The 22,646-nt window shown below is 37.3% G+C and overlaps 2 protein-coding genes across 6 annotated transcripts in view; both read right to left on the bottom strand.

Annotated features, from left to right (window-relative positions):
• LOC127442887 (gastrula zinc finger protein XlCGF57.1-like) overlaps positions 1 to 22,646 on the bottom strand; it is a 119,159-nt gene that overhangs the window by 35,657 nt on the left and 60,856 nt on the right. The gene's annotated exons all lie outside the window — the stretch shown is intronic.
• Positions 1,030 to 21,138, bottom strand: LOC127442941 (gastrula zinc finger protein XlCGF8.2DB-like). 3 transcript variants are annotated; one of them, XM_051701353.1, is made up of 5 exons: positions 20,948 to 21,138; positions 18,208 to 18,256; positions 16,718 to 16,889; positions 9,473 to 9,598; positions 1,030 to 4,331 (listed from the first exon to the last, which is right to left on the bottom strand). In XM_051701353.1, the coding sequence occupies exons 4-5, from the start codon at positions 9,567 to 9,569 to the stop codon at positions 3,325 to 3,327; spliced, it is 1,104 nt and encodes a 367-aa protein (XP_051557313.1). In that variant the 5' UTR covers positions 9,570 to 9,598; positions 16,718 to 16,889; positions 18,208 to 18,256; positions 20,948 to 21,138; the 3' UTR covers positions 1,030 to 3,324. The 3 variants fall into 3 exon arrangements, with proteins under 3 accessions (XP_051557313.1, XP_051557312.1, XP_051557311.1); XM_051701352.1 differs by lacking the exon at positions 16,718 to 16,889; XM_051701351.1 differs by lacking the exons at positions 16,718 to 16,889; positions 18,208 to 18,256.

The following is a 22,646-nucleotide window of genomic DNA, read 5'->3' as shown; positions in this document are numbered from 1 at the left end:
TTCACCCTAATTGCTGGGGTTCAAATCACAAACATTGTTTATCCTTTTGCAAGGATATTGCACAAACAATGTTCGCCCTAATCGCTAGGGTTCACATGCATTCAGCAAAACATTTACAAACCTGCACTAATTGATTCATTTAAAGGTCCAAATTTATATTTTGCTTATCTTTTTCATATCAGACTCCCCGACCATGAAGACCAGGTCTGTGATTCTGTTTAGTCATGTTCTCTTTTCTTTTTGGGGAAAATTTCCTCCTCGCCTCTGCCACCTTTCATCTGGCAGGATTTGACGGTTCGAATCTCAACGGACCGTCGGATGGGGGTTATGCCAGAGATTGACAATAATCAATTGTCTCACTGTATTCCTTCAATAATAGATTCCGTTAATCCAGTCGGTCTGCGAGTCTTCTGATAGAAATGAAGCGTAAGCATAGTTCTATTGAGAGTCTTGTAGTCATCATCATTGTGCAATAATTAATTTAACCTGTTAGCCAATCACATATTATCTCTCTCTTTAAAGGTCTTCTATCAGCCTTTCCTCTCTGCTGTTCAGTGTGTCAACGTGGCTACCTCCACCTCCCCGCCGCCACCAGTATTGTCCTTGTCCTGTCCCAGGGTAGGCTCCTTGCCCCTGCTGCCTTTCATCTGGCAGGATTTGACGGTTCGCACTAGAATCTCAGCAATAATCAACTCGCTGTGTTCTTTCAATAATAGATTCCATGAATCCAATCGGTCTGCAAGTCTTCTGAAAGAAGTATGACACAATTGCAAATTTAGAATGGTGGAGGGGTGACAGACATACAGACTCTCTCTCTGATTCCCTGTCACATGGAAATAAAAATAGAACAGCATGAACATAAACGATTGTAATAGAATGATTTAGGATGCGAATCATGGAAAACTTCACGCTGTGAATGTGTGTGACTGTGTATTTAGCCCCTCGGGGCTTGCCATAGGAAGCGCATGTCCATAAGCTGCTTTCAGTGAGTAAAGAATTTGTTTTCAATAAAAACAAACTGTTATGCCTCCACTCTCTGAGTTATTTTTGAACTTTTATTGTAGGAAAACCCCAGGAGAAACACTTGGCAGAATTACTTTGGATTACAATTTGTATTTGTGATGATATGCGGCTGTGAGTGCAGTCACAGATGAAAACGTTTCTGGTCAGCATGACGTCTTGTCAATTCTTCAGTAAAAGAAGAAGCTCATTGGTCACTTGACTAGATCACAAGAGCCTGCCCCAGAAACTAAATGATTTTTTCTAACAAGTATTATGTGCTTTTCCAGTTGATAAAGCCATTAACAGTCAATCAAGATATTAACAACCTCCTCCTAGCAGTTGCTAATGCAAGTTTAGTCTCCCTTCTACTAGCTGGTGATTATGTAAATGAAGCTTTTGACTGAAAATCTGAGGAAAAATTGGCTTGTGTGATGCCAAAATAAGGTCTACTGGGCCCGCCATGTTTGTGATGCAACATGACAGCTATTTTCTATAAATGCAAGTACAGCTCCAATCTGATCAGTGGGGAAAGACTGAAATTTCAAACTGTTAGTAAAGATTACACAAAATATTTCAAAAATAAAATCTAGCAACAATGGTATTCTAAACAACAACAACAACAACAACAACACTAGTGGCATTCTAACTTGTGCTTCTTTAGCTTAAATCAGGGGTGGGGAACCTTTTTCTCATTAAGGGCCATTCGAGTATTTACGAAATTATCCGTGGGCCACACCATTGCTTGCAATTTCTCATTGTATTTTGAAATTAATGTATGCTTTCTGTTACATGCTCATACACCAAGAAAAACAAAACAAACAGGTCTGTCAATTATACAATATTTTGCATTATCATTTAAAATAATTTGTAATCATTTAAAAAATTTTTTTTAAACAGTTCATTGAATCAAGGCCATTTTTTTGCTTTTCAAATTATTTCTCAAATGGCCTCGCGGACCACGTAAAATGGTCCTGTGGGCCTCATATGGTCCTACCCCTGGCTTAAATTATGCTAAACAAATACAAATAAAAAACGATTCCAGCTTTTGGTCCAGATAATGCACATTTTCAAGTAAACAGACAGACAATGTCTATCAGAAATTAATATTTAAGATTTTAAGATTAAGTTTAAGATTTCTCATCCTTATAACATCTCTGACAATAGACATATTGGTATGACCAAAATAACCTATTTTCCTTATTTCATCCATCCTATAAGAGTTGTTGGCTTCCATCACCAAATCATGCTTGTAATCTCTTTAAGACTGTCCATCTTTGGAAATTACACAAATTTCACATGATAAAGGGTGCGTTCCATTCCGAAGGGTTCACCCCTTTGCCCTTATCTCTTCGAACGGTTTACCCTTCAGAGTGAAAGACTTGGAGGTTTGAAGGGTGTAGGGTTCCAAAATATTGGTTATTCGGAATGCACTTTAATGTCATCTATCCAAGTCAATGAAGCCATTGTTACTGTTGCACAAAGGCTGATGGTAAAGAACATCAGTTGGAGCTAATCAGAAATATTTACACATGATTTTGCCTCACTGTTAACTACTTTCAGTAAGCAAAAATAATTGCTTTCAGACTTTTAGGACTTACGAAAAAATGTAAGCTTCATCAAACAGCCAGGGGTTTAAAATGATTTAAAAAGTTCATTACAATAGTTAAAAACTTTTATAAACCTCAGAGATGCCACATGTTTTGGTATAAAGAACTAGACTGTGTTTGCAGTTGCAGCTGGTTGAATTTACATTACACTTGGCACACCTGCAAATTTATGACATATGGTCAAGTTCTGGTCCGCTTGGCAGCGAAGTGTACATCAGTTGAACCCTACGGAAACGTTCATGTTGAAGGCACTTCCAAGAACCTAATTATGAGCCCTTCGGTTTGGAATGACACTTCAACATGGCAGTCAAGATTGTTGTCCCTTTTAAATCCCCTTCAGAGGCAGATATATCCAGTTTGGAACGCAGGGCAAGATTCTGAAGATAAAGTTCTCTCACTGTGACAACTTTGGGCAATTCTACTTTAAATGTCTCCGTAGAGTACTTGGTGAGCTGAAACTCCTCCCACATTGAGTGCAGTCATATGTCTTCTCTCCAGTTTCTCATGTGTTATCAGGTGTTTTGGGTGAGTAAAACTACTTTCACAATGTGAACACATCTGCAATAATCCTCTGATGCGGTTTCAAAGTGCTTATAAGGACAAAAGCTATTCCCCACTTTGAGCACACATGAGCTTTCACACCGGTAAATATTTCCTGGTGTTGTTTTAAATTGGACAGCAGTGAAAAACTCTTGCCACAGTGAGAACAGTGGTGTTATTTCTTTCCTGAAAGACATTTCATATGAGCTCTCAGGTTTGATTTACTTGTGAAACTCTTCCCACACTGAAGGCATATGAAAGGCTTCTCACCAGTGTGAATTCTCATGTGAATTTCGAGGCTTGTTTTATCTTTGAAACTCTTTCCACACTGGAGGCATGTAAAAGGCTTCTCTCCAGAGTGAATTTTTATATGGAAATTAAGGTTTCCTTTTTGTGTGAAACTCTTCCCACACTGAAGGCATGTGTATGGGGTCTCTCCGGTGTGAATTCTCATGTGAATTTTTAGGCTTGTTTTATGTTTGAAACTCTTTCCACACTGAAGGCATGTGTAAGGCTTCTCTCCAGTATGAATTCTCATGTGAACGTTGAAGCTTGCTTTATGTTTGAAACTATTTCCACACTGAAGGCATGTGAAAGGCATCTCTCCAGTGTGAATTCTCATGTGAATTTTGAGGCTTGTTTTATGTTTGAAACTCTTTCCACACTGATGACATGTAAAAGGCTTCTCTCCAGAGTGAATTTTTATATGGAAATTAAGGTTTCCTTTTTGTGTGAAACTCTTTCCACATTGAAGGCATGTGTATGGGGTCTCTCCAGTGTGAATTCTCTTGTGCTCATTCAGACTTCCTATACGTGCAAAACTTTTACCACACTGGAGGCACTTGAAAGTCTTCTCTCCAGAGTGAATTTTTATGTGTAAATCAAGGTTTACTTTTTGTGTGAAACTCTTGCCACACTGCTGACATATGAAAGGCTTCTCTCCAGAGTGAATTCTTATATGGCTTTTAAGGTTCTTTTTATGTGTGAAACTCTTTCCACACTGAGAGCAGGTGAAAATTTGTTCTGTTTTTGTTCTTTGAGTTTTTTTCTGTGAGAACTTATTTTCAGTCTGTGAGTCAATAAAAGATTCTTCACCACTTAAGAAATTATCAGGTTTCTTATACTTGTGTTTCTCCTCCACTTCATTCAGTTCCTGACTTTCCTCTTTCAGCTTCATCAGGTCTAAAATGAAAACATATAAACCAAAAATCAATATAAGTGGCATAAATGTGAAATGCAAAAGAATAAAAGTGAACATTATCATTAGAAGAAAGCAACAGAGGTCAAGTATTTATTCCTATGTACTCTTTTTTTAAACTAAAGGTTAATTCTCATGTTCAGTGGCTTTTTCCTGGAATATGCTACAAACAGTAAAATAAGCTGGTGAATGCCCAATTTTTCCAGCCACTTATCAATGCACGTATACAGTAAGAGGCAAAATGCAGAATTTAAAGTGAATCAAACTGAGAACATCTGGTCTTTGATCATTAGCAGCACTCATTTACAAGACAAAGTTCTTGCAAACTGTTCTTGAAAACTTCATCTGTGTACTAAGCTCTCGTGAATAAAGAAGACATGAAATGGAAGAAGGGTGACAGGCTAAACAGCTGCCTCTGACATTTCTCTCCGATTCAGTCACATGAAGCTTGCAGAAATAAGAAAAGGTGCACTATATAAACAAAAAAATTCTAATAGAGACATTAGAATCTAATAGAGATATTAATCATTGGAGACAGGTCAGGACTGCAAACAGGCCAATCTAGCACTCTCTGATTATGCAGCCATACACTTGTTATCCAGCCAGTATGTGGTTTGGTGCGGTCCTGTTGGAAAATGCAGGGACATCCCTGGAAAAGACGGCACTGGATGTCATTATATGTTGCTTCAACAATACCATGACAGACACTGGCTTTTGGACCTGACGCTGACAACAGCTTGGATGGTCCTTTTCCTCTTTGGCCCAGAGAACATGACGGATATTTTCTCCAAAACTATTTGAAATTTGGACTCGGACCACAAAACAAGATTCCGCTGTTCTACTTTCCATCTGAGACCGAGCCAAGAGAAGTCTGCAGCACTTCTGGACATTGCTGATGTATGGCTTTAGCTTCACATAGCAGAGCCCTAACTTGCATCTGTGGATGCAGCGGTGAGTGATGTTGACTGAAAAGGCTTACCAAGGTATTTCCAAGCCCATGTCATGATATCCATTTTAAGACGTAAAATGATTGTAAAAGAGTGACGTCTAAAGGATCAGCAATCATGTGCATGCAGAAGTGGTTTTCGGCTTTGCCCTTTACACACCCAGATTTGACGGGATTCCTTGAATCGTTTAACTCTATTGTGAACTGTAGAGGCTGAAATGCCCAAAATCCTTCCAATTTGTCTATGGGGAACATTGGGCCTCATTCTCAAATAATGGCGTGGATTTTTCGTACATACACACACAGGAAACATTTTCGCCTGATTCACAACAGGTTTGTACTGATATGAATTTGTTCTTATCCTTGTTTTTATGTTAAATGTACACATGAAAGAAATTCTCAGCTAATGCTGTAAATTATACAGACATTCTAATTGACCTCACCATCATAAAAAAGGTGAGACAATCACGTCCACGAGCATGTTTTCCGGGGAAATTTTTGAAAGAATAAGCTAAAAGCACCAATTACGGCGATTTTAATAAGTCAAGTAAAGCAAATTAACTGCACAATTGTGCAGAGTTAGCTGCAAAAAATAAAGGGCATTTTGGTGTGGCCTGCTTCTGTTTGACACATGAAAAATAAATTAGGTACAAGCTGGTCTTTGAATAAAGAAGAATTTTAACCAATAACAATTATGAAAAAAATTATGTACAATTTTATTTTTTCTGCTTCTGCATACAGTATCTGTTAGTAGTGGGGATTTTGATTTATCCAGATTGCTAAAGTCTTTTGAATCTGTTCACCAAAACTCGCTCAGTTTCATAATGAGTAGTTCAGTGACCATTTCTGGAGATGCCACTATGTTGGCGACTGTAGAGCCGAGGAGGGCGCGGCCAGGCTGGAATGACGCACGCCCGGTCCCCAATCAGCCTGATGGGGCGCGCGAGGGATAAAGGCGGCCGGGGACGACAGTTCGAGCGAGAGAGAATTACAGGCAGCTGCCCTGTGTGTGGTTATGTTTGTGCGTTTTTGGTTAAGTTGTTCATTAAACTATTATATTCTCAAGCTGGTCCTCGCCTCCTCCTTTCCCTGTAACCCCCTTACAGCGACATATGAGCGTCTTATGTGCAATGAGTCTTTGAATAATAGTCATGATTTACCAACAGACTTTATAGCTTTTAAGTATTATAAGAAACGCTTAAGAAACAATTATAAATTTCAGTTTGTGAACTGCAAAGTATGACTTATCAAAAACAAAAAAAAAACAAAAAAAAAAAATGGAAAAAAAAAGTCTAATAATAATAATTATTACAGTTCCAACTATGTCTTCTCTTTGAATTTTAATTTGCATGTCTAAAATTTGCATGTCTACAAATCCGCTGACTTTAGTAAAACGATTAAGCATATAAGAACAAAGAAGATCTATAATTTTCCTACAGTATTTAAACTGCGGAGCATGACTTTTATCAGAAAAGACAACAAAAATCGCAAAATAATAATTATTAGTTTCAATACTGTCCTCATGTCATTGTAAAACGGCTTCCACATACGCCAGCATCAAGCAGCACTTTGCCATCCACATGACAAGCGTTGCAGTAAGCATTAAGGAGGGGCGATTTTACTAGTTTGCCATCCAAGAAAGTGGAAAGTCTGCACAATAAATGATTTGATTGCACAAAGTAATAAGAGTACTCGTTTATGATAAGGTCTTAGCGTCAGGGGCGAGTTTACGATTTCTGAGGCCCCAAGCAACCGAACAATCCGGAGCCCCATTTTGAAAATGTTTGCTTAAAAATGACATAAAATGGATTTTAAATCATAATTTTAAATCCATCATATAAGCCACTGTAGCAAAGTACATTCAAAATGTTTAATCAAATAAAAATCTAGTTAAAGATAATTAATGCATGTTTTCCGGTTTTTCCACAACATTAATGACAAAAACGCACTATTTACCTACATATATATATATATTTTTAATGAACAGGGTGTGCAAAACCTACTTCAGTCACCAACATTTTGGAATTCAGTTGTTATTTATTGTTCTCCAGTTTATAATATGATACAGTATTATTGTTATTACTTTGACGATTTGTTGTCAAAATCCTCAAATTATACAATAAAAATATATTTCTGTCTTATTTACTTTCACCGCTGTATTTATGTAGGGATTGTAGGCAATGTTGATAACAGTATTGTAACAGTAAACATACAAGGCACAAAGGCCCCTCAGCACATTAGACCAGAAGGAAAAAAAAAACTAGGGATGCACCCATCTGATACCTGGATCGGCATCGGCTCCGATACTGAAGCTTTTAGACGGATTGGGTATCGGTCTGACGAGCCCGATCCAAATCTGATACAGTGTGTTAGTCATGTTCGTTAGTGTCAAGCTACAAAAATGACATTGAAGAACCATAAAAACACCATTAAAGCAGTTCATGTGACTCGTGCATTTTATTCAAAGCCACTTGAAGACGTGTAATAGCTCTGTGAATCACAAAAGGCTGTGTTTAATAAGTAAATATATAGTATGCGCAGTGCCAACGCGTTAGTGAATGGTGCTTCTCTGTTGATACAAATTCACGCACAGGCTGGTGATGCACTTTTAGCCTTCACAGCGGTGCGCAATATTTGAGCTCTACTCAAGAACAGCATGTCAGATGTAGATGCTCTGTAGATCGGTTCACTTATAATATGCATTTAGAACGGCACTGGAGGTGCATTTTACCAGAATTTGAATAAGAAGCGAATTAAACTGCTGTGAACTTGCCTACAAACAGACACATACAGGATTCCTGGAGAGTTCAGAATGTCAAAATAAAAGTGTGAGGGTTTAAAAAGTGCACGATTTAAATATATTACTGTTGTATTTAAAATTAAAAGTCAATAATAACAATACTAATAACAATTTATTATTATTGTCATCATTAGTATTTGTTTACAATTTATAACAATATTTAAGCTGAATGGGTTCCAAAAAATAACTGTGAATGAAAAGTGGACTGATGTCTTACAACTAAATTGAACAAAAAAGAGATCTGAATCATTTAAAGTCCAGATGCAAGTTGAAACATTTTTGGGAAGAAAAAAAAAAAGCAAAAATAAAACACTGGTTTCTTTTCTACTGAAGACTTGAAGACTGGAATTACTGATAATTTTGCTGCTACATCAAAACAAATCAAATCACTTTTATTGTCACTCAACCATATACACAAGTGCAATAGTGGGTGAAAGTCTTGGGTGCAGTTCCGAACAACATAGCAGTCATGACAGTGATGAGACATATACCAATTTACAATAAACATCAGATTTACACAACAACATTTACATATCTAATATACACATAATTACACACAACACAATATACAAATAATAATATACAATGTACAGTATACAATACACACAATATAGAATACACATTATACAATAAAAATAGTACATATAGTATATATTAAACATACAGTAGGTTGTATTGTACTGTATTGACATTCAGGCTGTCGGTTGATAGTCAGTTGCCAGTGTGTTGTTAAGAGAATATCATTTATGACAGTCAAAATAAAATTATGTGAGATAATAAGATTAATAAAGTGCAGTGCTGATGTATATTGATCATGAGAGATCAAGAGTTCAGAAGTCTGATTGCTTGGGGGAAGAAGCTGTCATGGGATCGGCTGGTGCAGGTCCTGATGGTAACATTATCCAGTATACTAGTTAATAATAAAGTGTTTCCTAATAAGTTATACATTTATACTGAAATAATGTGTAGTTAGAGGTTTGTGTTTCTTTACATATTAAAAAGTACTCCCAATTAGTTCCACACAATGATGTAAAGATATTCGAAACTGATTATGCAAAAAAAACAACACTGGTATCGGCTTGGGATCGGTATCGGCCGATACTGAGATTTCCGATATCGGAATCGGATCGGAAGAGAAAAAGTGGTATCGGTGCATCCCTAAAAAAAACATTGCCGTCCATCAAGCACTGAAACTTTGCTTTGTGCAGAACAATCTGGAATAATGTTAAACATTGTAACAGTCACCTCTTTGCAACCTGATCTTGTTCAGAACATTAAATCTTTGTGACACCTGCGCTAAAACAAGACAATCTAGACGCAGCTTAATGAAAGAAAGAGAACGTGGGTGTCTCGACATGCGTTTTTGAGAGGGCACCAACCTCTTTGATCCTCAGTATCTTCATTCTTCAGTCTGAATGGTTCTGAAATACTGACGTCTTCACTCTCCTCTTTAAACTCCTCTTTAACAATCTCCATCTTCAGTAGCACGTCAAGCAGATTTCATTCTAAGGGTCAGAGAGAGGGTGGAAAATTATGATATGGCAAAAAAAAAAAAAAAAAAAACACAAACCCACATAAGAAAACACTATAGTATGATCAGATTCTTCTGTAGATGTTCAGAAACATTAAGTAAAATATTTAAATATTAGTGAGAAAACCAACCCATACCAAAAAGTTTACATAAAGCTAATATTAACTAAAACAGTGATTCCTGAGGGAACGTGTAGCTCAGGGGTACTTAAGCAGCTCCCATACCCCCCCTACCATACCACGGTGCCCCCTTAACCAAACTGTTATATTTGACCAAATGTTATCTTTCACATGTGTTTTATTCTGCTTACAAGACACAATATGCAAAACTATTACTGTTACATAGTACACTGTACTATTAATAAATCAGCTTTACAAGTCTAAAACTAATTGCTTCAAGCAGTGTCGTATAGGCATAGGCAATACAGGCAGCCGCACACTGTGGAAGTGTTCTCTGGAACACTGAAAATTGAGAAATCAGCTAAATTTCTCATTTTTACTGCTAATGGGTATAAAATAAAAATATAGCTTGAACATTTTATTTGCACATGTGGGTGGATCTGAAATGCAATCAGTCAACCCGCACTGTCATCTGTCCAGCCTCAATCACATCCAACAGATGTTGCAAGAGCATCTTGTGTGCCTCAATGGAAAAAATTTAATCTGACATTTTGTACAAAAGGAGTTAAAATGGTTAATATACAGTGCATCCAGAAAGTATTCACAGTGCTTCATTTTTTCCACATTTTGTTATGTTACAGCCTTATTCCAAAATGGATTAAATTCATTATTTTCCTCAAAATTCTACAAACAATACCCCATAATGACAATGTGAGAGAAGTTTGTTTGAAATCTTTGCAAATTTATAAAAAAAAAAAAAAAAAAAAAAAAAAAAATCACATGTACATAAGTATTCACAGCCTTTGCTCAATACTTTGTTGAAGCACCTTTGGCACCAATTACAGCCTCAAGTCTTTTCGAGTATGATGCTACAAGCTTGGCACACAAATTTTTGGGCAGTTTCTCCCATTCTTCTTTGCAGGACCTCTCAAGCTCCATCAGGTTGGATGGGGAGCGTCAGTGCACAGCCATTTTCAGATCTCTCCAGAGATGTTCAATCGGGTTCAAGTCTGGGCTCTGGCTGGGCCACTCAAGGACATTCACAGAGTTGTCCCGGAGCCACTCCTTTGTTATCTTGGCTGTGTGCTTAGGGTCGTTGTCCTGTTGGAAGATGAACCTTTGCCCCAGTCTGAGGTCCAGAGCGCTCTGGAGCAGGTTTTCATCAAGGATGTCTCTGTACATTGCTGCATTCATCTTTTCCTCGATCCTGACTAGTCTCCCAGTTCCTCCTGCTGAAAAACATCCCCACAGCATGATGCTGCCACCACCATGCTTCACTGAAGGGATGGTATTGGCCAGGTGATGAGCGGTGCCTGGTTTCCTCCAGACATGACGCTTGCCATTCAGGCCAAAGAGTTCAATCTTTGTTTCTCATGGTCTAAGAGTCCTTCAGGTGCTTTTTGGCAAACTCCAGGCGGGCTGTCATGTGACTTTTACTGAGGAGTGGCTTCCGTCTGGCCACTATACCATACAGGCCTGATTGGTGGAGTTCTGCAGAGATGGTTGTTCTTCTGGAAGGTTCTCCTCTCTCCACAGAGAAATGCTGGAGCTCTGTCAGAGTGACCATCGGGTTCTTGGTCACCTCCCTGACTAAGGCCCTTCCCCCCCGATCGCTCAGTTTGGCCGGGCGGCCAGCTCTAGGAAGAGTCCTAGTGGTTCCAAACTTCTTCCATTTATGGATGATGGAGGCCAATGTGCTCATTGGGACCTTCAATGCTGCAGAAATTTTTCTGTACCCTTCCCTCGATACAATCCTGTCTCGGAGGTCTACAGACAATTCCTTGGACTTCATGGCTTGGTTTGTGCTCTGACATGCACTGTTAACTGTGGGACCTTATATAGACAGGTGTGTGCCTTTCCAAATCATGTCCAATCAACTGAATTTACCACAGGTGTACTCCAGTCAAGTTGTAGAAACATCTCAAGGATGATCAGTGGAAACAGGATGCACCTGAGCTCAATTTTGAGTGTCATGGCAAAGGCTGTGAATACTTATGTACATGTGATTTTTATTTTTATTTTTTTATAAATTTGCAAAGATTTCAAACAAACTTCTTTCACGTTGTCATTATGGGGTATTGTTTGTAGAATTTTGAGGAAAATAATGAATTTAATCCATTTTGGAATAAGGCTGTAACATAACAAATTGTGGAAAAAGTGAAGCGCACTGAATACTTTCCGGATGCACTGTAACAAAAGCTTATTTGATTAGTGACCTGCTGTAGACGTTATGGAATCTTAAATGTTTCTTTGTAATAACATTTCATTAAAAAAATTTAAAAAAGAATCTGAAAATGTTGTTTATTTCTAGGCTCATTTAGATTTTGATTCAGACTTAGACTTTTAACCCCACTATGTGTGTTTTTGTATGTTTACCCTTTTTCCTTAAGTAGTTTTGAGAGCCACCATCATTGTGGTTTAGAGAGCATATATACTGGGTTGACAATCTCATACTTTGATAGCAGTATCTTCTCATTTACATCAGGTGTTTCGAGAATGAAAAAGCAACAAGAAAATACAGCCTGTCATCCACTCAATGCGACCGATGCAAAGCGGACACGTTTACTCGCAAGATTCAAGGGAAGCACTGCCTGCAATGATCTGCATGCTTTGTGCTGTGATATGCTCTTGAAGTGTGAATTGTGTGCACACTTCGTCACACTTTAATAGCGTTAAGCTTCCCATTTAGCTCACATCTAAACAAAACTTGCTGCGTGATTATGAGGAAGAACTACATTAAGAGGATTGTCATTTGGGCTGTCAATTAAACAGACAAACTAAATTAGAATTTTTACCTTAAATATTAAAAAATTCAAATCATATTCGAATTTTAAAGTCAGCTGATTTTAAAACTGACATTGTTTCCTCGGTCCACAAGAGGGCGCAATACATACATACATAAACCATACAGCACCGTTACATTATTGCAAACATTCCTGACTGTAAAAAAAAAAGAGCATTTCATTTTAACTAATGTGCATAAAATAAATACATAAAAAGTTTTAGTCAGTTCATATTCAAATAACGGGGGGGGGGATGCTTCAACAGACAGTCCACATGGTGTTACACTTGCACTGATTCCTACTACTCCAGTCTCAAGCTTCATAATAACAGTGAAATACCACATTGTTTTTGAATTAATTACAGTTGTATGTAGAGTAGCAATATTCCCAGATAGCAGTGGTATTCGTTTGAATTCAGTGGTGAAGCGGCTCAGACTATGAGCACAGGCCAGGGGCTGTTCAAACAGACGGTACACAATGGAACTGAATGCGAGGATCTCGAGACAGACACATTTCCAATTTGAACTCCTTTCCTGACAAAGCATGTAAAAAAACTCATTGCTGAGTCTGAGAAAAGCTTATAAGAGAACAAGACACAACATCCAAGTACCTCCACCAACTGTAAGGGGCTGTTCACACCGAACGCATTTGCAAACATCCATTTGTCTTTTTTTGTAAACTCGCACTAGACGAAAGTCTTTGTTTCGCTTTGTTGTTTTTGTTTATTCAGCGTCTCGTGCAGGAGCGCTGTTTTTTAGATGCTGTGTCTAATTAAAAAGAACTTTAAAAAGCATCTTGAGACATCTGCTTTCTGTTAAACTGTATTTGTTGCGCAATGTCTAGCCTTTTTTTAGCATAAGAATGCGATCGATCTGAAGTCATCTTCAGTGCTCGGCACACATCCAAAATTCGAATACAGTTTTAGCATTTGAATGTGCATTTTTTTCTTAAATTCGACAAATATTAGAATTTTAATTTGACAGCCCTAATTGTCATGCTGGTGCGAAAGACTTCCTGATTTGGCTCAATATCACTTGGTTTTGCTTCTGGCAAGATTTTTGTTCTAAAATTCAGTTTTTCACTGAAAACCTGGATATTTTAACAGACCCTTATTAGAAGGTTTAGGGATCAACTTGCTACATGTTAGCAGTAGGCTTGGGAATCTATGCCTTTTTCACGAAGAAGTTCCCGATGCTTATCGATATATATCGGTATTTTTTTTCAGATATAAATTGGGCTGCTCATTGCACCATAGTCTTTTCAAACATATTTCTCAACACAACTTTGGTAAAGTGTGAGCGGCAGAGTAAATTAAAGAGGTCGCACAAATGGCAGTCAATAACTGAATGAACAACAATCTATATCTATGAATGTATTCAGACATAAATATCGACACATCCTCACTTTCACTTACCCACTGCTCATGTATACAATGTTCACCACAAGCCCTTCAGAGCTTTGAAAGGTCATCCGAGTTTAATCAACCCCTCTTTGAAAACAAATAGTTATAGTTTGAACAAAATAGTTATAGTCTGGTAGAGTTAATTACACTATTAGACACAATAACCTATTGTATACCAACATGATAAACCATTTCAACAAATGTTGAAATGACAGTGAAGTAAACTCGTTGACAATGGGCAACAATGGGTGGGGGGGGGCGCCCTGGCCAACTGCCCATGCCTAAATCCGCCACTGATCGGACAAGACCATCAGCTTTTAAACTGAGGCACAAGTTAACATGGACACGCTTTCACAACGAACACACACTCATCTGAATAAAAGATCACCCAGAAATTGTCACTCTCTAGTAGCTCAAATGGATAGTTCGCTATCCACCTTTTATCTGAACGCAGAAGTGTTCCACAGTTCGCCCGCTTTCAATTTCCGGTCTCCAGTGTTTTTACCCGTATCAGCGCTTATTCTTAGTGAGTAAAGTATTATGTTTGTATAAGTCGTCAAAAAACATGTGAATTCATTTTTGAGATGACCATTTTTTTGACAGTGCCTCACCTGAGTAGATGACCTAAATTGATGGTCTGTGATAATATCATTAACTACTTGGAGTTTTTATATGAAATATGCCATCAACTGCTCAAGTTGAAATGAATTTTTACTCCATATAACACTTAAATGGTTGTTGTTCTCTGTCTGGATTGCTCGTTTCAGTTAGTTTTACATTGCGTCTCGAGACCAGAAACAGAATCATGACGGCGTCTAGTGGTTGCTCAGGAAAACTGTGGATAGTGTCGCGCTGATCATGTTATTGACAGCCGAGTTCGAATCTCCTACCACAGTTATTTATATTTATTTTTTAATCTTACGTTTTAATCTTCTGCTGTTTGATCTAATAATATCACTTATTTTAATATGTACAATGATACCAACATCATATAGTTTACATATAATGGAGAGAAAAATATTGAGTCAGAAGCATGATTTTCATATTCGACGAATCTGCGGCCAGACGTTCACATCTGGAGTAAAACGGAAGAAGGTCACCAGTTAAAATGAAAACCAGCTGAACCGTAACACTGTCTGAATGACTTTTATCCATCCAAAGAATTCCTTTGGTTAAGATTCAACATTAATGAAAATTCTTGTCAATTTTGTGGGAATGATATCGAAACCACTGAACAAATTTTTTTCAGTTGTAATCGTTAAAAATTGTTTTGGAGTCAATTGAGTTACTGGTTGTCCAGTAATAATATTCATGTGAGGTCTATAAATTGTAAGCCGATTAAATTTGGTGTACTTAAAACATTTTTCATACATAAGTGCAGATTTATAAAAACATCCACCTTCATTTCTTCACTTTAGAAATGAACTTTCAAAGTACAATTTCAAGTAAGAAAGCCATCGCACTTGTGAAAATGTGAAATAATTTGAGAGCTTTGTGAAGTTTTTTTACCCCATTATAGCCTTTTATACATATGTATATATGTGTGTGTGTGTGTGTGTGTTTTATTTTTATTTATTTATGTTTTCTCCTTCTCCTTAACTTGCTTTTATTTGATTATTTATGAAGTATCCCCAAAAGATCTACGTCTTCTTGGAATTTGTTATATTGTACTTAATGTTTTGAATGTCTGCTTTGTTGGTTAAAATTGTCTAAGTAAAGATAGTGTGCGGTTTGAAATTCAGACTTTGATTGGTTATAAATCCGCTATGCACTGTCACACTTTTATTTACATGTCACAAACATGTAAATAATGTTGCATGTGATTCTTCATGATTTGTGAATTCGGATGACATCTTAATTTTCTAATGCAAATAGCTCCAAAATTTGAACACCTAGAAGACTGAAACCCCTTTCACAGCAGTTTGTTTTCCTGTCAACCTTTTTTATTAATTTTTTTTTTTTACCCAATTTGGAATGCCCAATTCCCAGTGTGCTTTTTAAGTCCTCGTGTCACGTAGTGATTCACCTCAATCCGGGTGGTGGAGGATGAATCCCAGTTGCCTCCGTGTCTGAGACCATCAACTTGTGCATCTTATCACGAGGCTTGTTGAGCGTGTTGCCACGGAGACATACAGTAGCATGTGTGGAGGCCTCACGCCATCCACCGCGGCAACCACGCTCAACTCACCACACACCCCACTGAGAACGAACCACATTATAGCGACCACGAGGAGGTTACCCCACGTGATTCTACCCTCCCTAGCAACCGGGCCAATTTGGTTGCTTAGGAGACCTGGCTGGAGTCACTCAGCACACCCTGGATTCGAGCTAGTGAACTCCAGGGGTGGTAGCCAGCATCTTTACCACTGAGCTACCCAGGCCCCCCCCTCAGTCAACCTTTTTTAAGTCCATGAGACGGGAAGGTGAAAATAAGCTCTCTTCACTTTTAAAGGCTATTTCCAGTAAACATGCAAATTCACTTGTATTAGAAAGGTTTCACAAATCAGGCTCTTTCACACTCACATTTGGTCGCGTTTGATTGTGTCTTACTGCTCTACCCTCATTGCTTTGTGTAATAATAACAATATAGACGGGTCAATGGATAAAGCCATCAGAGAAATCAGCTTATAATTCTAAAAACGGAGCACCTAGACGGGTCATGGTAGGCTCAAATAGACCTTCATTATTTGTGATTTTTTTTCACAGTACAGTTTGTCTTTTAACCCTTGGTTGAGTTCTTGAGTCAACAGTTTACCAGGGGTGTATTCCAGAAAGCAGGGTTAACTTACCGTCACATATACCCTGAACTCTTGGTTGATTAACCCAAAACTTGCTTATGTTGGTTCCAGAACACCTGCACGGGGTTAGTTCACTCAACCAAGAGTTTGTGCGCGTTCACGGTGAACTCAGAAAGGCATTCTCAGCAGATCACCGAATCCACGAGTCACTATGAAACAGATGCTAAGAAGAAAGGTGTGCCATATTTCAGTGATGCAGAACCTGAAGTTTTAATGACTGCAAACGAGCATTACTTCATCTTCACTGGTAATAGCGGAAGGAGCTACATTGGTTTAGGACTGAGAGTTTGCTTGACAGAAATTATTTCTGGCATTAAAACTTGTCATGTTATGTTGTCATGTACAGCAGGGTCCATCTGCCTCCAGCAACTTGGTACGGAATGAAATTATGTTGTTTTAATTGAAGATCATGTGTCTGACTATACATTATAGATGTTTATGATCTCAGCATTAGGGAAAAGTAACTAATCTCTTCCTTGTTAATAGGAAGCTGTAAAAGGTCCCTATTGAAATGCAGAACAAAAATGTAATTTAGAGATGGACCATGTACAGTTTCTGATGGAGTAGAGGAGGCTGAGCATCAGAAAGATACATCTTTTCATTGAATCACCTGACCACCAGCTAAATGATGGCACTGTGGGTGACTCTAAATGACAGCATGTCTCATTTATATTTTCAGATAATAAAGAGAGTACAATGAACAAGTATGGAAATGTGTGCATTTAAATGTACAGTAGCCTACATGAATTAGAGTGATAAGAAATAACATCTATATCTGTGGTCTGTGAAATTATCACATATTATCTAGTTAGTGAAGAAGAATAACGAGTGATTCATTGCTTAAGCTTTTGATTGGCAGACATTACCTGCATACTGATACTATGGAATGTCATTTTATAAATAACATTATATTCATTGACTGAAGGAACTGTAAATAGAATGTGGGTGCTATAATAATTTTATTTAATGAAAATTATAGAATAAAAATGATTTATTAGAAGGGCTAAATATAAATACATAAAGCCCTGTCTTCACAGTGAAGAGTGTGGGGGACTTTCCAATGTGTTCTGCGTTAAAAAATATTACAGTATTAAAACCTTCCCATTAAAAGTTAAAGCACAATGTACACAGTTTGTTCGATTTTGAATACAAATCTGCAGTGTGAGACCGGAAATGCCGGAGTAAAGAAGATTTGTGAGGTAAAGATTGCAGTTTACCATAATATTGCTTTAAAAGTATAATATTGTGCGTAATCTGAATTTTCTCGCCCACTGTGCCGCTATTAAAAGGGCACGCATGCACTGACAGCCTCTGAAACATACTAACATCTACCTGAAATAAACGAATTCTGGAACATAACCTACTCTGGAGCAGGTTATGTTCAGAGAGTAAGCTGCTATGGCTGCTAACATACCCTGAAAGTTACCTCTGTTTTTGGAGCCGAAAGCTGAGGTTATCCGTTAATTTATCCGTAAACTTACCCAGGTATGTCACATAACCTGCTTTCTGGAATACACCCCTGGTCACATTCTGCAAACACATGATAATTATTATGGAAAAACAATAGTTTCACACAAAACTGGCTTTGTGACAATGTTCGCAGATTGATTTGACTCATTTTGATGGCTTCGTGCATATTGGCATAGTCAAAAATTATAAAAGTAATAAAAGGCTTAATTTAAAAAAACTGACAACCTGGATGGGTCATAGTTGGCTCAGAATGACCTTCATGGTTTGTGAATTGTTTCACAGTTCAGTTAATATCAGTAAACAATTTGTTTAAGTTTTTGAGTCAACAATTCATTAGAAAAATTATTATTTAGGCCTTGGGAGGTCATTTTATAAAGCACACTACTTATAATTAGGGAAAAACATTTGTTTCAGACAAAACTGGATTTGGGAAAACTCACAGATCTAATTGACTCATTTTGATGGCTTTATGCACATTTGCATTGTGAAGTTGAATAAAATAAGCCATAAAACCAATACACTTCTTATAATTCTACAAAATGACCATCTGGAGGTGTCACACTAGGCTTAATTAGACCATCCTGATTTGTGAATTATTTCACAGTAAAGTTTTTGTCTCTTAACCCTTGGTTGAGTTCTTGAGTCAACAGTTTACCAGAAAAATCAGTGTTATAGGCTTTGAGAGGTCACGTTCTGGAAACACATGATAATTATGATGGAAAAACACTATTTTCTCACAAAACAGGATTTGTGAAAACTTTCACAGATTGATTTGACTCATTTTGATGGTTTCATGCATATTGGCATTGTGAAAAATTAAGGATGCAAGCCAAAAAAAGTAATAAATGGCCTAAAGCTCTAAAAAATGAGCACATAGAAGGGTCATAGTAGGCTCAAATTTACCTTTATGATTTATGGGTGTTTTAACAGATCAGTTTGTCATTTAACCAGTTTTTTGAGTTCTTGGGTCAACAGTTGAAAAATCAGTGTTATAGGCTTTGAGAAGTCACATTCTTGAAACATGATAATTATGATGGAAAAACAATAGTTTTACACAAAACTGGATTTGTGAAAAATTTCACAGATTGGTTTGACTCAGTTGGATGACTTTGGTTTGTTGTTGACAAACACAATTTTGATATGGATGATACATCAACTAGCTGTTCATTTTGTTTAACCCTTGTGCGGTGTTCGGGTCATTTTTGACCCAGTTTGTTTTGGTTTATTTCATCTCAGTGAGCCAAGGCTTCTTTACTTTTCATTTGCCATCTGAACTCACAAAAAATTGGACTGGATTTGATGAGTTTAGCCCCCATGACAAAAAAGTAACACTCGTGGTTGTTCCGGGTCATTTGTGACCCAGGAAATGAATGGGAAATACTAAAACACAGTGCAATTATAACACTAAGCCTATAACACTGATTTCTCAGGTAAACTGTTGACTGAAGAACTCCAAAAAAAAGGTTTAAATGACAAAAAATGATCTGTGAAACAATTCACAAATCAGGATGGTCTAATTAAGCCTAGTGTGACCGATTGCGGAGCAGAGGATGACGTCATCTGAATTCACAAATCATGAAGAATAACATGCAACATTATTTACATGTGTACGACAGCGTATAGCGGGTTTATAGCCAAAGTCTGAATTTCAAACCGCAAACTATCTTTACCACGGTCGTGAACACCATAAATGAGTTTTACACGCTTCATTCTCTACTCCGACATCTCTATAAAACAGCAACAGTAGTAGTAGTAAACTCTGCTGTCTCTCGTTTGGAAGGATTCGTCCTCTAGAGGTCGCATTTGTCGGCTGCATACGTCATCGAGGCTGTCTCGTTTCAGAAAAGCGAGTAGGACACTCCGAATGCGACCTTCTTTCATGGGAATTCGGAGGATGCATGAGGTGTATCCTTCGAGGGCACTCACAACCCACAATTCTTTACTTCAACAGAAATGTCTAAAAAAAATTACTCCAATTTGCCCGTAAATATGATGTTCAAACGCAAGGAATGTTAATTCCAAAGCTGAAGTACCTCAGTAGATGGGTGCAGAGTATATAATATGTATAATTATATTAATATATAATTAAAATAAAGTATTAGACTAAAAGTACAACTGTAAAATCTATTTTCTTTTCTCTTTACATCATTATAACTCTCCTAAAATGTACCTCATACATTCCCTTCTAAAGGGACTTTGTTCCCTTCTCACTCAAAGCGCTCGCGCTTGTTAAAGAGTGGCGTGCTGTCATAGCAACCGTATTACGTTCCGTTTCCGTTCGTCCTACGAAGGCCGTCTCGTTTAAATGAGGCTTGTTTAAAGGAGGACGCTCGGTATACTGCAGCCTTCAAAGGACGCATCCTACCTAGCACGCAGCCTTCGAAACGAGACACAGCCATAGTTTATCTCAAAAGCATTGTTCAGTGTAAAACATGTTGGAGATTAGCGGACAGTTCATTAATTGATAAGCTGTTTCCTCACAAAAGCAGTTTATTTGACCTCCATGAACATCCATTAAAAAACGGCCTGTGCTGTGCGTTTTGATGCTAACCTTGTGGGCTCCCATTTAGAGTGGCTCTGATGTGTTCAAGATATCTGCATTTGTATAACTCGAGTATGACAGAACATAAAGACATATTGATGGATCTAAACTCAGTGTCCGCCTGTGGATGCGCGCACAGTAACCCGTCTGATACAGCGGATAAATAAAGCATAAAAGATGTGGTGAAACTCATCAATTTCATTACTTACAGCACCGTATCTTCTTTTTTTGTTCGGTTATTTCAGCGAAACCTCCGTATACGGGCACAATTCAAATTAAAAACAATGTTTCTTTCTCTTTTCTTTTTTACACATAAATTAAGCACCACTGGACAAGAGAAGAAAACTGATTTTATCCGCAAAAGTTTCTCAACAGACTGAAGATTTAGTCGTGTCGCAGCGCTTATGACGTCACAACATGTGTCGGAGATTCTTCTTGTTTAATGGCTGTTGACTCTTAATATCATTATCTCCACTTACTGTACAGTAGGTCCATTTATAGGTAAATGTTTGAGTAAAATGAACATTTTTGTTTTATTCTATAAAGTACTGACAACATTTCTCCCAAATTTCAAATAAAAATATTGTCATTTAGAGCATTTATTTGCAGAAAATGACAACTGGTCGAAATAAAAAAGATGGCATGTTTTCAGACCTCGAATAATGCAAAGAAAACAAGTTCATATTCATTTTTAAACACAATACTAATGTTTTAACTTAGGAAGAGTTCATAAATCAATATTTGGTGGAATAACCCTGATTTTCAAACACAGCTTTCATGTGCCTTTCATATTGCTGTTGGGTGACTTTATGCCACTCCTGGCTCAAAAATTCAAGCAGCTCGGCTTTGTTTGATGGCATCTTCCTCTTGATCACATTCCAGAGGTTTTCAATGGGGTTCAGGTCTGGAGACTGGGCTGGGCATGACAGGGTCTTGATCCGGTGGTCCTCCATCCACACCTTGATTGACCTGTCTGTGTGGCATGGAGCAATGTCCTGCTGGAAAAACCATGATTTTACACCTTTCTTTGTAGGTTCTTATAAATATTGATATGATTAACATATGTGTGTGTATGTATGTAAATATGTTGTTGTTGCTTTTGTTTTAAGTGTACTATTTGTTGGTTATTTTTTACTTGATCTGAATATTTGGCAACCTACAGCTAGTTTGTGAGCCACCCCAACTTGTTGATCAGATGTTAGTGTTTTCACTGATGGCCAAGACTATATATTGTGCCTCTTTGTAATAGGGAATTGTACCCTGATGAAGGCTTCTTCTTTTTTTCTTTTTAGCTGAAACACGGTATCCGTTTTAGATGTTGTAGTCCGGTTAAATAAAGGCTTTTTAATTCATACCACATGAGTGCCTTGGATTTTCTATTTTTTTCTAAAATTATACGTATTTTTATTCATCACTTTTAAGATCAAAGAAGAAGCTAGTGCACTTGCAGGATAAATTACCCTAGATAAGTATTTTACTTGGTCAGAACTCAAACCAAATATGTATATATCTATGTAACCAATGATTTAAGATTGATTTGGTCTTTTTAATTATTTTCAAAATTTAAGTCCATACATTTATCTGAATTTCTTGTAATAATAATACATAAATATTTAACTGAATTTTTAACCCTTAAATGCATGGTCATTTTCCCAAAAACTCTTACGTATTTAGGTCTTTAGAGACCCAAGACTTATCTCTATCAAAAATGGATGTACAAAATGCCCAGATAGTGTAACATTTTAAACATATTTTTAGGACAATTAGAAAACAATAAAATGAAATGTATTTTGATGTTTTATTTTTCATAAATTAAAGAGAAATTTGAGTCTAAATAGATGAACAGCTTACATTATTTCAATAGTACACCCAAATTACAATAGTCATATCATACTGTTCATGAGTTAC

Source organism: Myxocyprinus asiaticus, chromosome 6 (assembly GCF_019703515.2).
Source record: "Myxocyprinus asiaticus isolate MX2 ecotype Aquarium Trade chromosome 6, UBuf_Myxa_2, whole genome shotgun sequence".
NCBI classification, from domain to species: Eukaryota; Metazoa; Chordata; class Actinopteri; order Cypriniformes; family Catostomidae; genus Myxocyprinus; species Myxocyprinus asiaticus.
This window is presented reverse-complemented; position numbering and strand designations above follow the sequence as displayed.

What these genes read in the sequence shown, in the direction of transcription:
- LOC127442941 (XM_051701353.1), bottom strand. Translation starts at nt 9,569, where the DNA reads ATGGAGATTGTTAAAGAGGAGTTTAAAGAGGAGAGTGAAGACGTCAGT. An exon ending in AGATACTGAGGATCAAAGAG is followed by an intron (nt 4,332 to 9,472) that starts GTTGGTGCCCTC and finishes TTTTCATTTTAG; the next exon opens with ACCTGATGAAGCTGAAAGAG.